Raw genomic sequence first — 14,321 nt, forward strand, 5'->3', positions numbered from 1 at the left:
TACTGAACAATATTACTGTAAAATAGCTTAACATAGGGACAGTGGAAAAAACAACAAGAAAAAACAGATATATATTTATTCTTTTTCTCCAAATTCTGTGAAAGGGACCCAAAATTTTATCTTGAATTCTGCAACAGTGAAAGTAGGGGCACTGATAAGATTGATGCTGATGTCTTTTCTCCCTCCTTTTTTTTTCCCATTGGTTCCAATTGCTACTGCTGTTGCCTGTCTTGGCAAAAAATAAAAACAAAGCGTCCATGGCATTCCCTCTTCAAAGACTTTTCTTCTGCTGCTGTTCAGAGATGGGATTCCAGATAGCATCACTCCAGTTTCTGTAGACATATGAACTTCATTGAATTTTTAAGGTCCTTCAGGCTACCAGGGTCTCAGAAATAAGGCTCTGGTCTGTTATTGCCTGTTCGATCATCACAGAGCTCTGATGCTGAAGAGCTTTTATAGTTTATAATTAATTAATAGCACGGGAAGGCATTTAAAAGTCCTAGGAAGTACAGTGTTAGTTTTTGAGATTAAACCCTCATTTTCTCTGTTATTGTGTAGTTGTAGTAATCACTTGAATAATTTCTCTTGAGGGAAATTCAAGTCTTCCTGTAATCTGAGGAGGTGAGTTCTGCATGAGTGGAGGGTTGAAAGACAGATGAATGCCTACGTCTGTAAATGTGCTAAACATTCTAGTAATGGCAGTTTGTAAATGGTTTTATAGGGCTTTTACAGTTCACCTATTACAGATTCTTATAAACTGAGTAACGTTCTGTATTTTAAATAAACTTTTTACACTTTGCATTTGTATATAACATTTATTTTACCTCAATTTTAAACTTCTCTTTAAATTAATACAGTCATTTGTTTCCAACTAGGGTCATGAAAAATGTGCCTTGTTAATACTTGACAAGATACAAGAACAGAGCCTTATTAATGCAAAAAATAATTCACTGCAGACGTAAGTATTGCCTGATCCTCTCAAGTCCAGTTGACTTTCCAGAAGATTCTGATTTAGCTTCTCAATTTCACGTCTTGGATTTTTTTCTAGATAAAATTAGATTCCTTACTATTTTTTTAAGCCTTGACAACACTGCATTTATATTGCATTCTCACTTCTGAATTCTCTAATGCTCCTTGTATATGTGATCTGGTGGAAAATATTAGGTCATTTCTTTGAACACTGTATCAAAATGTCGTTTCGTAATGTGACTATATAAGCATACATCTAACTGCAAAATATTTTCTGTCTATTTCAAGATTTACTTTAATCAATCTAAGGTTTTACATTTAATTTTTCAAATTATTTGAGGTCATATTTTATGTATAACTGCCTTCCATACTGCACATTACTAGCAGAGTTGTAGCCATCAATGTTCTTACTCCAGCTGCAAGTATTTGAGTGGAATGGAGGAATTGCACAGCAGAAGATTTAACCGCGAGCTCAGGCAGTTGATTTAGTGCTTGCTGATGAATCCATTTGTCCTTAGCTCATTTCCCTTCCCTCCCACCCTTCAATTTGCAGTTGTTCTTCCTCTCCCATTAGCTGCTTCTAAACAGGAGCAACCTAGCTTTCCTTAGAATAATTATTTTAAAATAAACTTGAGTTTTGTTGTTCTGCTTTGTAGACCTCTCCATATTGCTGCACGTAATGGCTTAAAGATGGTGGTTGAGGAGTTACTAGCGAAAGGGGCATGTGTCCTAGCAGTAGATGAAAATGGTAAGTAAATAATATGCTCAGACAATCTTCAGTAGGTACCTAATATGTAATTTTACCACAGACTGAAGCAATAGACTTAAAAGCTTGTAGGCATCATTGATGCTTATATTCTTCCAAGAACAGTGAGCTGTGTGAGTATATTAAAAAGGACACTTTTTTTTTTTGTTAATATAAAAATGTATTCTCAACATCACAGTGGTCCCTTTTACTGTTCATTTTGCATGTACTGTCAACAGCTAGTCTTTTTTAATGCTTGAGTGCAGTGGTAACTTGAATTTCCTAAACATGCAAGTGGCGCCGGATAATTCTGACTCCTTGCAGAAGAATTAAGGATTATGCATTCAATCAGCGCATGTTTTAATGGGTAGGAAGAAAATCATCATCATTTGTTTGATTGTGTCCTGGTTCATTCTGAGAGCAAAACTTGTCGTTTCCAACTGTCTGACCTAACCCAAGATGCAAATTAATTACTGTTGCCTCCTAAAATAAATGATTAGTTAATAAATCTGATAATTTTATTTCAGATCTCAATGAAGTCCTTCCTTAAACATTACAGAGTCTATAGAGGGTTGTGCTTCTATTTTTTATTACAAAGTCTTCCTGAAATATGCTGCTTTCTCTTAAAATACGGACTTCATGGCATTAATGTAACGATTCAGTACTTCCATCTTGCTGTATCTGTAAAGCAACAATACTGCTACTTAGTCATTATTGCAAGACATTTTGAGATCTATGGATGAAAAGGGCGGAGTGGTATTTATTGTTAACCAGATGCTACCAGATGGACTTGCATGAAGGAGTCCTGCAGAAGTCATCTGGCCCTAACCTCATTTAGAGAAAGGGGACAGGAAAGTGAACCGGACTAGCTTCTAACCATAGTTTTTTTATAGGTAAAATCATACATGCAGATCTAGCCAATTTGCATGTATGTAATGAGTGAAAATTAAGTTTAAATTTGATACTAGCTTGATTTTTTTTTTTGAGTAGCTGCTTACACAGAGCAGAAGAGAAAAATTTAAGTACAATCTTAGTAAAAGTATAGTTCTAAAGAACGCTTGCACTTGGAACACAGTAGAAGAGGGAGTTCTATTGAGAGTATTTATTCACTGCTGTTGATGCCTGAGTGTGGGTAGTTTGCTGCAAAGCTGTTCTCAAACTCACCTGCTGCAGATGTTTTCAGCTTATTTGAGGCAGTAGGATATCAGTGGAGGTCATTGCTTTAGATTAAGATTGAAGCAATCTGCAAAAGAACTCTTTGCACTTAGAATAGAGGAGTTGTTGGAAAGTCCTGAAGTACTACATAGCAACATGTAAAACTGGTAGATAGAAAGCAAAATCAGCACATCCATTTCAAAGATGTGTGTATGTGAAGAGCTGATTTGGGGAAGCACTTGAACAGGTGCAAAGTTAAACTGCAGTGAAGGCAAACTTGATGGCTCCCCATTCTTACAGTTACTGATACCAGTATTATTTTAACTTCACATTACAAAACATAGGCCATGCTTACTGAATACAGTCATTGTTCTTCTAACATAATGCAAATTGTGAAAAATATCCAGATAGTCCTACTTGCTGTACATGTACCACGTATGTTGATCTGATTAGTTTCTTAAATTTAATTCCTAAATAAATTCTCTGAGTTGAGTATGTTCTCAACCGACCAATCTTTGAAATTGTTTGCTTGTTACTTCAAAATATGATTAAACTAATATCTGTCATGTTTCAATGAAAGCCGTTGTTCTCAGAATGAGACTTGTTCATCTGTGCAGAAACTGAAGCCAGTTTCTGTCTCTGTTGCTGTACACCCGTGTTCTGTATCCACCGTATTGTTTGTGCTGTAGAATCATGTTTGGCAAGTGCTTTTATTTATATTGTTGTGGAGTCTGTTTGCCTTGATTTAAAAAAAGCAGTGCTTGTGGTCACAGCGATTTAAATGCTCTACGAAGTGTGTATCTTCCCAGCATGTCTAATTTGAGAACAGTAACACACCCCTGCTGCTTGGCATGTGACTGTAACTGGACATACATCTCCTGCCTACAAAGTGCTCTAGAGATGTATATGAGGATTGCTCAGTGCCGTTCTCAGTACCCTTAGTACTAACCGTTGCCTTGTCTGCGTTTGTGCCCAGGTCATACGCCAGCCCTGGCTTGCGCTCCTAACAAAGACGTGGCTGACTGCCTGGCACTCATTTTGGCTACCATGATGCCTTTTTCTCCTTCCAGTTCAATGACGGCTTTCAACTTCGCTTGTTATAAAAAAGACAGTTTGGGCAGGACACATCTCTGCGATGGCTCCGCTATGGGTAGCATTAACTCTTACAATAAGCCCTTGAGTAATAACCTAGGAACAGAGGATGGGTACAATGAAAATGATTCTGATTCTGAAACATTTTGACTTTTTGGTATTCAAAAAATTTTATTTCGTTACTATTTCCTTTCAGTTTTTTGTTTTTGTTTTTTCTTTGAAGACAGCTTAAATCCCACTGCGATATTCTTAACTATGACTCTTGACAAGTAGGTGTTGAGATTTGTAGTGCTGATGAGAATTAAGCCTTTAAATAACCAAGTTGGGGGCATTTACTGGAACGTATTCCCATTACTGTTCTGTGGCTTTTTGTCTTCCTCGTGTTTTCTTTAGGCCCTAAGTGCCCCTGTGGAAAGTCTCTACCTCTAACTTCAAGTATTAAAAAAAAAAAAAAAAGAAAAAGAAAAAAAGAAGAAAAAAAAAAAGAGAGAAAGAAAATGCCTTTTTTTTTCTTTTTGACAGCACAATTAAACAGGGAATTGTTTGTAAAAAGTACTTAAGTGATTTAGCTGTACTATTAGTACACAAATGTGTTTCCAACGTAGCCTTCATAGCATCATCATTTTTCTCTATCTGTCTGTTTCTTAGTTCCAGGGGCTCTAATAATTAGGTATTTTTTTTCACACAAACCAAAGGTAAAGTTGTAAATCTTAAATCTGCCTGTATTACTTTTTTACAGGAAAAGAAATGTTTTACATTCCGCATGCATTAAGCACTTAAACGTACAGAAGGCACTTTTTTACAGTTATTAGTTACAGCACACAATCAGAAAAATATTAGCTCTTCAGGCCAAATTCTACTTGTCTTAACATATGTCCCACTGATGTTAGTGGAAACACTTGTGAAAATGGAAATGGCTTGGTCCTCCCCCCCACACCTCAATTCAGCACAAGCATGAACAGTTGATTTGCACTACAGAATTAAGGAATTAAGGTCAATAGAAGTTTCTGTCACCTGAGCTGTTAACCAGGAATCTAGCTAGTATCAGAACAGAAACGAAAAATCAGGTGTAGGCAAAGGTGTACATAAAGGTTTGTGATGTCTTGCCAACTTGAAGGGATTTTTTTTTTCCAATGCTTAAATACCTTGTTTTTACTGTAGACAGTATTGATTTTTAAAACACTTTTGCCACTGTTTGGATTGACAGAACAAAGGTAAAGCAATGAAAGCGTAACACCAAAAGTTGAAATACCAAACAGGAGAGAAAACAAAAATGGACCAGGCAGGGGATTGGAGATGCACGCTAAGAGCCTTTTGTCACCAGCTTTGAAAGCAATGTCAGCTTTGTGAATATGTTTACTCCTTCTGCCAAAGTTTCTAGGTCAAATGGACCCCGACCCTCTTCTACAACAGATGTACAAAAGGAAGAATGAGACTTTATAAACAAAACAAACGCCTATCCAAACTAACCAGCTCTACCAAGAGGACCAAAATGCTTCAGTGAATAAATGGAAGACTTTATTGCTTTTATTTTTTCTTCAAATGTGAGTGACATAATGAAGTAGCTTTTCTAAACCACGAAAATATAAACTTTTGAGGTAATGACTAGTCTTGAGTGAATTTTACATTTTATGACACAGGTTTCAAGATGACATTTGTAACTAACAATGTGTTGACCACAGGTTTGTTCTTTTTTTGTTGTTTTTTTTTTTTTTTCAGGCTAAGGAAAATGTTCATATGCTTTTAATGTAAATGTGTTTATATTTATTTGAAATGAAACAAATGCCCAGGAAAAATAACTATAGCTTTTTCTCTATGGTAGTATTTGTGCATATTTTTCAGCATAATGCAAAATTAAATGTGAATCGAGGCAGGAGTGATGGCCTGAGTGGAAAGAAGGGAGTTATGCACTTGGGAAGTGCACCCATCTTACCACTTGGAATACAAAGATGAAGTCCACAGGCTATATTGGTAAAATGCATGATCATTTAAGAGCATAAGAAAGGGATCCAAAACATTGCTAGACAAGTGAGAGAACACTGTACAGCCACAGGAAAGAGGAGAAGGGTAATATAGCATAGAGTGGGATGTTGAAGTTCCAGTGATCAGAATGTCTGCAGGCCTAAGTCTTTGGAGGGAGAGGGAGAAGAGCTGCTGCTTCAGTGTACACTTTTGGCAGGGTAGATGAACAGTAGGGATTTCTAGTTTAGTTGCAGTTTTTAGCTGTGTTCCACTGAACTGTTTAAAAGCTGTCTGCAAACTTCAGTTCTTCAGTTAGAAAAATGATATATTGTTCATTTTGCCTTGCTAAAATTAAGCATTCTTTTCTTGAACAATAATTCATTTCCAAAAATTGCAACAAAAAATCCTGAGAGGCAGCTCTGTGAGGATAATGATGTTTTCCCTGAACCCTGCCTTTTCTGCAGTAGAATGATAGAGCACCTGAAACTGTGGTTTCCTCCTCAGAAATAGCACAGAACATTTTTATCATTGACTTTATTCAAAGTTTCAGCTTGTAAAAGCTGCAAAATAGCAATAACCACCTCACTTCAAGCACTGAAAATAAGAGACAGTTGTTGGTTTTCAGTGGTGTCTGCTGAGAAATGAATGGAAATCCCACATTTTACTACTTTTGTTTCTGTGGAAGGGTGGCATTTAAAATGAACAAACCAATGGGAAATGGCTGGCACCTGCCTGATAGGCAGCACCTTCATCTTACTTCAAACAGAGATTAATCATAGTCCAACCCTGAAATGCAGAGATATGTTATCCTATACGAAATCATTTCATTTGGAGAAAACCAGTCCTCTTTTCAAGGAGGATGTTGTCTTATCTGAAGCAGGCATTCAAAAAGAAAATAAAAACCAGTATTTTTACTCACTGCCACACAGTTACTGAAAATATTTCTGTGTGTTTGCAATACCTCCTAACTCTGGTAACAGGTAGTGCAATATCTGCTGCTGCTTACGATGGATGCAGTGTTACAGAAGCATAGGTGATTACTGAATTAATTTGTACCTTCTAGGAATCAAATCTGAACTTAATTGAGAAATCATTTCTGTAACCCAGTGGTGACGTAAGTACTCAATACTCCAGAAATCTTGGAAAAGTATGATGTGTTGGCATCCTAAGGGCATTGGGAAAGCCGTGTTCTGAGCATGGTGTTCTTAGGAGAAGGGACAGGAGCAAGGCGCTTGGATGTACGCAGCATTGGCCTGCCTCAGATCTCACCTGAGTTGCCAGAATCCCTTTTCATGTATGCCAATACGTTAAGCTGTAATATAATTTATCGCTTGTAGCAGTTAATTAGTTATTTAGGGCATGGGAATAATTTTACTCTTGTAAATAATTACCTTGCCTTTCTGTGGACGTTGTACGAGGGTAGAGTTAATCACACATAATTGTTGCACTTAACCCCAGATCCTGCAATTTGCAGTAGATGGACTACTGCTGTATCTGCACCAAACAGTGGGTGTTTGGTACGGGCAGCAGCCTGCCCAGCTTTATTAGCAGGATGGTCCCATCCTGTGTTTTAACCACAGTCGCAGGTGGAATCCATGGCGGGATTGGGTCCGTGTCTCTCTCACAGATACTGAGTTACAACCTCCGGACTGCCTGAATTGCTGTGAAATAGCTCAGGGGATTTCTGCTCATCGCTACTAAAAGGGCACCATAATGTGTTTGGTACTTTTATGCAGTAAACCACTGCCAGATGATGAAAGGAGGACAAACACATGAAATGAACCGTTTATCCATTGTACTGTTGAGAAACTCGGTTGTGTATCTTGACGATGATTTTAAAAAAGAAATTGTGATTTTTATTCTTAGTCTTGTAAGAAATATTAGAGTGCCTTTTTATATTTGCGTATGATGGAAATGTTTTGTGGAAGTTGTCATTTTTTTTTTTTGTTGTTGTTGTTTTTCCTCCTCATTTGAGTGTTACAGAAGCAATATATCACCAGTAAATTTTCATTTCAAACCTTCTTTGAATGTACAAAGTGTTTCTCCTTTTCGTATGTTCTACCTGCATTGAAATGAAAATCGATATGCTAAATTTCTATAGGAATAACGTCTAATTTTTGCAGTGCTGAAAAGGCTTTCTTATTACACAAAGTAAACCTTAGGTCAGTGTTATAGGAAAGGGCGTTTGAAACTAGTGACAATCCGAGCGTGCGTGTAAATGTGACTTTATGCGTTTGTATGCAGTGATTACATATTAAAGCCAATATCTCATGTTTTGTAGGTTTTGTCTCATATCTTATGCTTTAGCATGTGCAATATATCCTTACAACCCACGGTGATACGAATCTGGTGCCAGTGTTATATTTTGCATAACGTTTGTAATAAACGATATGAAATGTTGTTGCATCGTTTCGGTGGGGTTCTGTCGGTATTGTTTTCTTTTGTAAACGGCAGCCTTCGGCTCGACGTCCCGTATTCCCGAGGCAGGATGCGGCGCCTCAGCCCGCCCCTCTCAAGCACAGTTTGTTAACTCCTTTCAACTACTGAATGCTGTATTAATGTAACGAGAAACCCCACCCGTGAACTACACTTGATATGCATTCAGATGGTTATTTTTACAAATAAAAATGGTACAAATACTGTCAGAAAAACGGAGTACGTTTTGTTTGTTTATTCAAATGAGGGGAACGCGTAAATATTCAGCGCGGGGGCGGTGCTCCGAGGGCGCTTCGTTTAAAGAACGGGAAGCGGCCCCGCTCCCGCGATGCCGGGACGGTGGTTCTCCCGCACGCGGCACCGAGCGGAAGGCGGCGGCGGCAGCGCACCCTGAGCTCCCCATCACGGCACGCGCGGCCGCCCCGCCACGGGCGGACCTGTGAGGAAGTGCCGGTCCAGCGCCCGCCCTTCCCAAGATGGCGGCCGCCCGCTCCGCCTCCCGGGCGGTGCCGGCCCCGCCCCGCCGTGTCTGCGCGCGGACGGCTGGCGAGGAGAGGCGGCCTCCGCGCCGCTTCGCAGCTCAGCGTGGCGGGGCGCCATGGGGCGGGCTGGCCGGCGGCTGCCCGCCGTGGCGGCGGTGCTGTACGGGGCTCTGGCGGCGCTGGTGCTGCTGGGGGTGCGGGATGTGCTGTTCGTTTACGAGGAGAACCGGTGCAGCATGACCTACATGTACGAGTACCCCGAGTACCTGGTGAGCGGGGGCTGCGCGGGGAGGGAGGCGGCGATGGCGTAACAGGTGGCGGCTGCCGGGCGGGTGAGGTGGCATCGCGCCGCCCCGCGGCTGTCGGGGCCTCACCGCTCCGCCGGGGCGCAGCCGGGGACGGCTCTCCTCGGCCCCGTCGTGCGGTCGAAGGCAGCTGTAGGGGGACGGCTGCTGGCGGCTCCGAACTCGTGTGTGCCCGGCGTGCTGCTGTCGGGAAGGGGGCTGCAGCCTGGGCGAGTTGTGGGGCTGGGCGGTGCGCCCTGAGCGGCTAGAAAATAGCCATCTACTTGTGGGGTTACGTGTAGTGCTGTCACCTGCGCAAAAGAAGACCAAAGATTGCTGCTTTTTCCTCTACCTGGTAGTTATAGGTGTGTTATTTGTGATCGCGGTGAGACCAGTCAGGGGCACGTTCCTCTTGTGTAAGAGGAATTGGTCGGCCAGGTGCTCCATCAGCACAGTGCGGAGCCGTCGGTGCTCGCAGGCCGAGGCTCGTTCCGTCTCACGGTCCTTGCGTGCTCTGCGGGGTGCCAGGCGGCTGTATGAGGAGGGGGAAGCTCAGCCGTCAGCCTGTGCCTCGGGTCGGCGAGCAGAGGCGCTCAGGTGAGCGCTGCCGGCAGCTGGGAGGGCTGCGCGCCTGATGGGGCTTTGCTGACGAAGCCTTTGTAAAAATCTCTTTGGAAATCTGCTGTACTGAAGCGGTGCGTTCATTTTGGATCAGTTAATGTGTGTCTGGTAACCTTGGTATGGTCAGGTCGTTTCGATGGTGGCATCCAGAAGAGAGCTGCTTGAACAATTTTACTCTACCGTGCTGACAAAGAACGCAAACACTTAAACATCATGCAGTAAATTTTGAGGTCTCCTGGTAGCCAGACCCTACTTCAGGTTCAGTCTGAAGCCACCAAATCAAAGTTACTGGCAAAATCCTAGAATGGTTTGTGTCGGAAGGCACCTCAAAGATAACCTGCTTCCAACCCCTGCTGTGGGCAGGCTGCCAGCCACCAGCTCAGGATGCTCAGGGCCCCGTTCAGCATGGCCCCGAACGGCTCCAGGATGGGGCACCCACAACTCCTCTGGACAGCTGTGCTAGTGCTTCACCACTTTCTGAGTGGAAAAATTTCCCACATCCAATCTATATCTTCCCTTTCTCAGCTTAAAACTCTTCCTTCTTGTCCTTTCATTACCTACCTGTGTTTAGAATTGATTTTTCTGCTGCATGTAAGCTTCCTTTAAGGAAGAACTATATCTATATCAGGTCTCCCCAGAGCCTCCTTTTCTGCAAGCTGAATGAGCCCAACTCCCTTAGCCTGTCCTCGTAGGAGAGGTGCTCCAGCCCTCTGATCATCCTCATGGCCCTTCTGTAGACCCGTTCCAACAGCTTGGGATCCTTCCTGCACTGGGGGACCCAATGAATACAGTACTCCAGATGGGGCCTCACGAGGGCAGAGAAGAGGGGGACAATCACCTCCCTGACCCTACTGGCCACAACATCTGGATGTTATCAGGCGTAGCCTGAAATTACCATCTGCCAGCACACACCTTCTATGTTTACTTGCCATGTCAGTGCTTGTATTCTCCATAACATAGGTTCTGTGCTGTAAGAAGTGTGAGGCCCGGGATGAGCACAGGGACAGGGAAGTGGCAGCAGCTCCATGTGGAGCCATGCACATCACGTGTGGCTGTGCTGCTGCCTCTCACAGCAACTGCTCCCAGAGTAAACTCTGACTGTGTGGAAAGCAGTGCTTCCTGAGGATAATATCAACTTGTTTGGGTTAGTGAAGTCATCGTACCTTTCAGCTACCTGCTTGTTCTTGGAGGGGTTGTTTGTTTTCATTTTAACGCATGGACTTTGCAGTGCTGCCATTGGTGTGACGTTACCAGGCAAAACTATCAGGTAGGGGTGCCTGTTCTTTCTGGTTTGGGTGTTGCATTACACAACAGGCAGTTCCTTGAACACTGAAGCACAGTAGGTTTGATTTTCTGGAATCCATGTTTTTCTTACAGCTCGCTGTTGAGCTAATACCAAGTAGAAGAATATTGGCATGGATTTTTGTTTTTCTTCTTAACCTTTTTATTTCTCTCTTCTTTTTTTTTTTCTTCCCTCTCACCCTTCCTCCTTCCCTCCCCTCCCATCCCCCAGAGTTGTAAACCACAACATTTGAGTATAACCAATCCTTGTCCTGTTGGGCTCACCTCAGTGAGAGATTCCAAAGTTGGTATGGAGGGCTTTTTCCCATACGCCTTATTTCCATGGCAGTAAGATGAAAAAGGAAGCCTACATTGACATTGTAACAAATTGCTGTGACTCATTACAGCAAATTATGTAACTGAGGTCCTGGGAATTCAAGACCTAAAACCCCCACATGGAACAGGGCGGCCTGCTTCACACTTGGACTCTGTCACCATACTGTTGTAATAGTGGGGCTCCTCAATTTGCAGGAAGAAAACACCAATACTGTGGCTGTACAGTTCTCATGGTTTGTGTAGGTTTTTGCTTGGGATGTTGACCTGAAGGTGACAGTTTGTTTGGCTTTTATGTTACCTGAAAGCTTTTGACAAACCAGAATGGTGCCGTGGAGGAGCAGCTGAACAGATTATTTGGCCAGTTGGGAAGTGTATTTAGCTTACTAATGAAGGCTTGTTTCACTTAATGCAAGGATGGGTCTGTGCTTTTTTTTTGCACAGAAACCTGAATGCCTTTGAAAAAGGAGATTGTATGGGTGATCTGCAAGCGTCAGGCCTGAACAGAGCCCAGTGCTTTTTGTTCAGAGTGAAGGAATTACAACTATTTGTGTGTATTTATAATGTGATATATGTATACGTATACGCACATTACAGAAAACTTGAGATATATCTTAATCTTCCATTACAAACGTGTATGGAAGACCATAAGGGGGGGTTGCCAATAGCTGGTATGGGAAACAGTTTGAAAACTGAGGGAGAAAGGAAAAGGTCCTCAGTTAAGGAGGAACAGACAGGGAATAAGAGGGGAAGGGAGGAGTGATACATGGGGGAAAGAAGTACAGCTTCCCCATAGGCACAGCTGAGAGGAAACTGAGGCAGAGCTGCTTCTGTGTAGGCAAAGCTCTCAACGGAGACCTTAGAGACATTTTTTGATGCAAAACTGAGTTTAATTCTTTTCTTGCTGCATAAAATAAAATGTTTCCTTAAGACAAAAATTGCACCTTAACATATTTTAAATTATATTTGTCTCTGATGTGCCATGGATGGTAACATAAGTAAGTGAGAGCTATAAGTAATGTCTTCGTACTTCTAGAAGTGTTATAAATCTTTATCTTGGAAACCTGAAATTACAAACCAACCAATATCTATAGGGAAGTGAATTAGATGTTTTCTTGCTTACTGCTTATCTAGTTTAGAGCAGTGTCAACAGGGCTGTGAGAGCTGTGACTCCCTGCCCTAAGCTTTAAGCAAGACATCAGGTTCCACGAGGTTTTGTTCTTTGCTCTTTGGGAACTTGTAGTGCAGTGTTCAGTGTGGTGTGGGTCGGTTTTTCAGTTAGTTTGATTTTTTCAAATACAAGAAATACGACATTTTAGGATATCATTTGGCTGTAAATTGGCTCTTGAGATTTTACCAGTGTGTGTCTGTGGCCCAACCGACTGACTCCGAAGACTAGAACTCCTCAGGTTGAAATGGGCTTCTTTCTTTCTGCTCAGCCATGTTCACGCGGTTAGCTCTGTTGTTTAAGTTCGCGTTACAGATGATGTCTCCATAAGAATCACTGGAGACAGTTCCTGCTCCCTATGTGGTTTTCCCCTCACAGAAATTGCTGTCACTTCAATAGTCACACTCTAGAGATTCAGCCTCAGTGCTGCATCAAATAGTGCAGGGTTGTTCTGAGTTGTGTGATGTCGGACATGACTCCAGAATCATCCAAAGGCATTAGAAATAAGTAATTTGGATCACACAGATGTCCCAGTTCCTGGTCTCAAATCTCTTGTCCTGGGAGATGCATTTATGGTTTAACACTTTTTTCACCTGAGGCACAAGGCAAAGTTTGCTTGGAGTGTGCAACTGCGGAATTGTAATTGCAGTCATGCTGTTCAAATCCAGTTAAAGTCAGGAAGTGTTCCAAGGAGCTGGGTGTCAGAGTTTGGTTCCTTTAAGCTTAAGTCAGCATTCAGAAACAGAATCGCAGAATGGCCAGGATTGGAAGGGACCTCAAGAATCACAAATCTCCAACCCCCTGCCACAGGCAGGGCCACCAACCTCCCCATTTAATCCTAGACCAGGCTGCCCAGGGCCCCATCCAACCTGGCCTTGAACACCTCCAGGGACGGAGCATCCACAACCTCTCTGGGCAGCCTGTTCCAGCACTTCACTCTCTCTGTAAAGAACTTCCCCCTGACATCCAACCCAAACCTCCCCTCCCTCAGCTTAAAACCATTTCCCCTTGTCCTACAGTGATCTACCCTTTCAACGAGTTGGTTCCCCTCCTGTTTGTAGGCTCCCTTTAGGTATTGAAAGGCTGCAATGAGGTCACCCTGCAGCTGCCTTTTCTCCAAGAAACAAATGTTACTTAGTTTTCTGTGACTGGGTGAATTTCCAGGCGTCAGGGTCTTCATGTTCACAGCTTTCATGCAGGATACATTGTAATGAGAGCATGCTAATAGTCCAATCTGCATCAGCAGTGCTTCAGTAAGTCTGGAGCCCCTACGCCTTGTTACTGGGTGCAGGCCGCCTCCTTTGTATTGAGTTCATGTGTCCTCAAAGGTAGTATTTTAATTCTGTGCTGCATTTTTCTTTTGCAACAGAAAATAAAATTACCGAAGAAAACAGCCAGACGATATCCAGCGTATGAGCTCTACCTCTATGGAGAAGGGAATTATGCTGAAGAAAACAAGAATCTGATATTGACAGGCATTCCAATTCTCTTTCTTCCTGGAAATGCTGGCAGTTACAAACAAGGTAAGCCTTTGGTAAATTACAGCCCATCTGCAGAGTAGTTATGCATTAGGTGATGGCAAGGGGTTTTCTATTTGAAATAGCATCAACAGGGGCTGTAACATCAATCTGCTTATGGCAGGGAAAATCTTTATTAGTCCAGGTCCGTTTCAAGCAAAGTGTTTTACTTTCTGTAAATGCTTACAGACTTGTAGAGAAAATAATATCCAGAGGAGGTTATAAATATCATGATAATGGGAGATACTGTATGGAAAACTGATGGTGTATAATGTA

At 42.2% G+C, this 14,321-nt stretch overlaps 2 protein-coding genes across 6 annotated transcripts in view; both read left to right on the forward strand.

Moving 5' to 3' along the window:
* Positions 1 to 6,062, forward strand: part of ANKRD44 (ankyrin repeat domain 44) — a 109,517-nt gene extending 103,455 nt beyond the window's left edge. For 2 of the 3 annotated variants that reach the window (XM_042874551.1, XM_042874552.1), the window contains exons 26-28: positions 876 to 958; positions 1,626 to 1,717; positions 3,846 to 4,306. In XM_042874551.1, coding sequence (XP_042730485.1) covers positions 876 to 958; positions 1,626 to 1,717; positions 3,846 to 4,111 — 441 coding nt within the window. In that variant the 3' untranslated portion in view covers positions 4,112 to 4,306. Of the gene's footprint in view, positions 1 to 875; positions 959 to 1,625; positions 1,718 to 3,845; positions 4,307 to 5,335 lie in introns of those variants that run through there. The other variant, XM_042874553.1, reaches the window with a different exon arrangement.
* Positions 6,063 to 8,991: 2,929 nt separating this feature from the next.
* PGAP1 (post-GPI attachment to proteins inositol deacylase 1) overlaps positions 8,992 to 14,321 on the forward strand; it is a 37,810-nt gene continuing 32,480 nt past the window's right edge. For 2 of the 3 annotated variants that reach the window (XM_042874874.1, XM_042874873.1), the window contains exons 1-2: positions 9,008 to 9,110; positions 13,898 to 14,051. In XM_042874874.1, the coding sequence (XP_042730808.1) occupies positions 9,078 to 9,110; positions 13,898 to 14,051 (187 nt within the window). In that variant the 5' untranslated portion in view covers positions 9,008 to 9,077. Of the gene's footprint in view, positions 9,111 to 13,897; positions 14,052 to 14,321 lie in introns of all 3 variants that reach the window. The other variant, XM_042874872.1, reaches the window with a different exon arrangement.

Source organism: Lagopus leucura, unplaced genomic scaffold, assembly GCF_019238085.1.
Source record: "Lagopus leucura isolate 7727_CA_CO unplaced genomic scaffold, USGS_WTPT01 Super-Scaffold_100012, whole genome shotgun sequence".
In the NCBI taxonomy this organism is placed as follows: domain Eukaryota; kingdom Metazoa; phylum Chordata; class Aves; order Galliformes; family Phasianidae; genus Lagopus; species Lagopus leucura.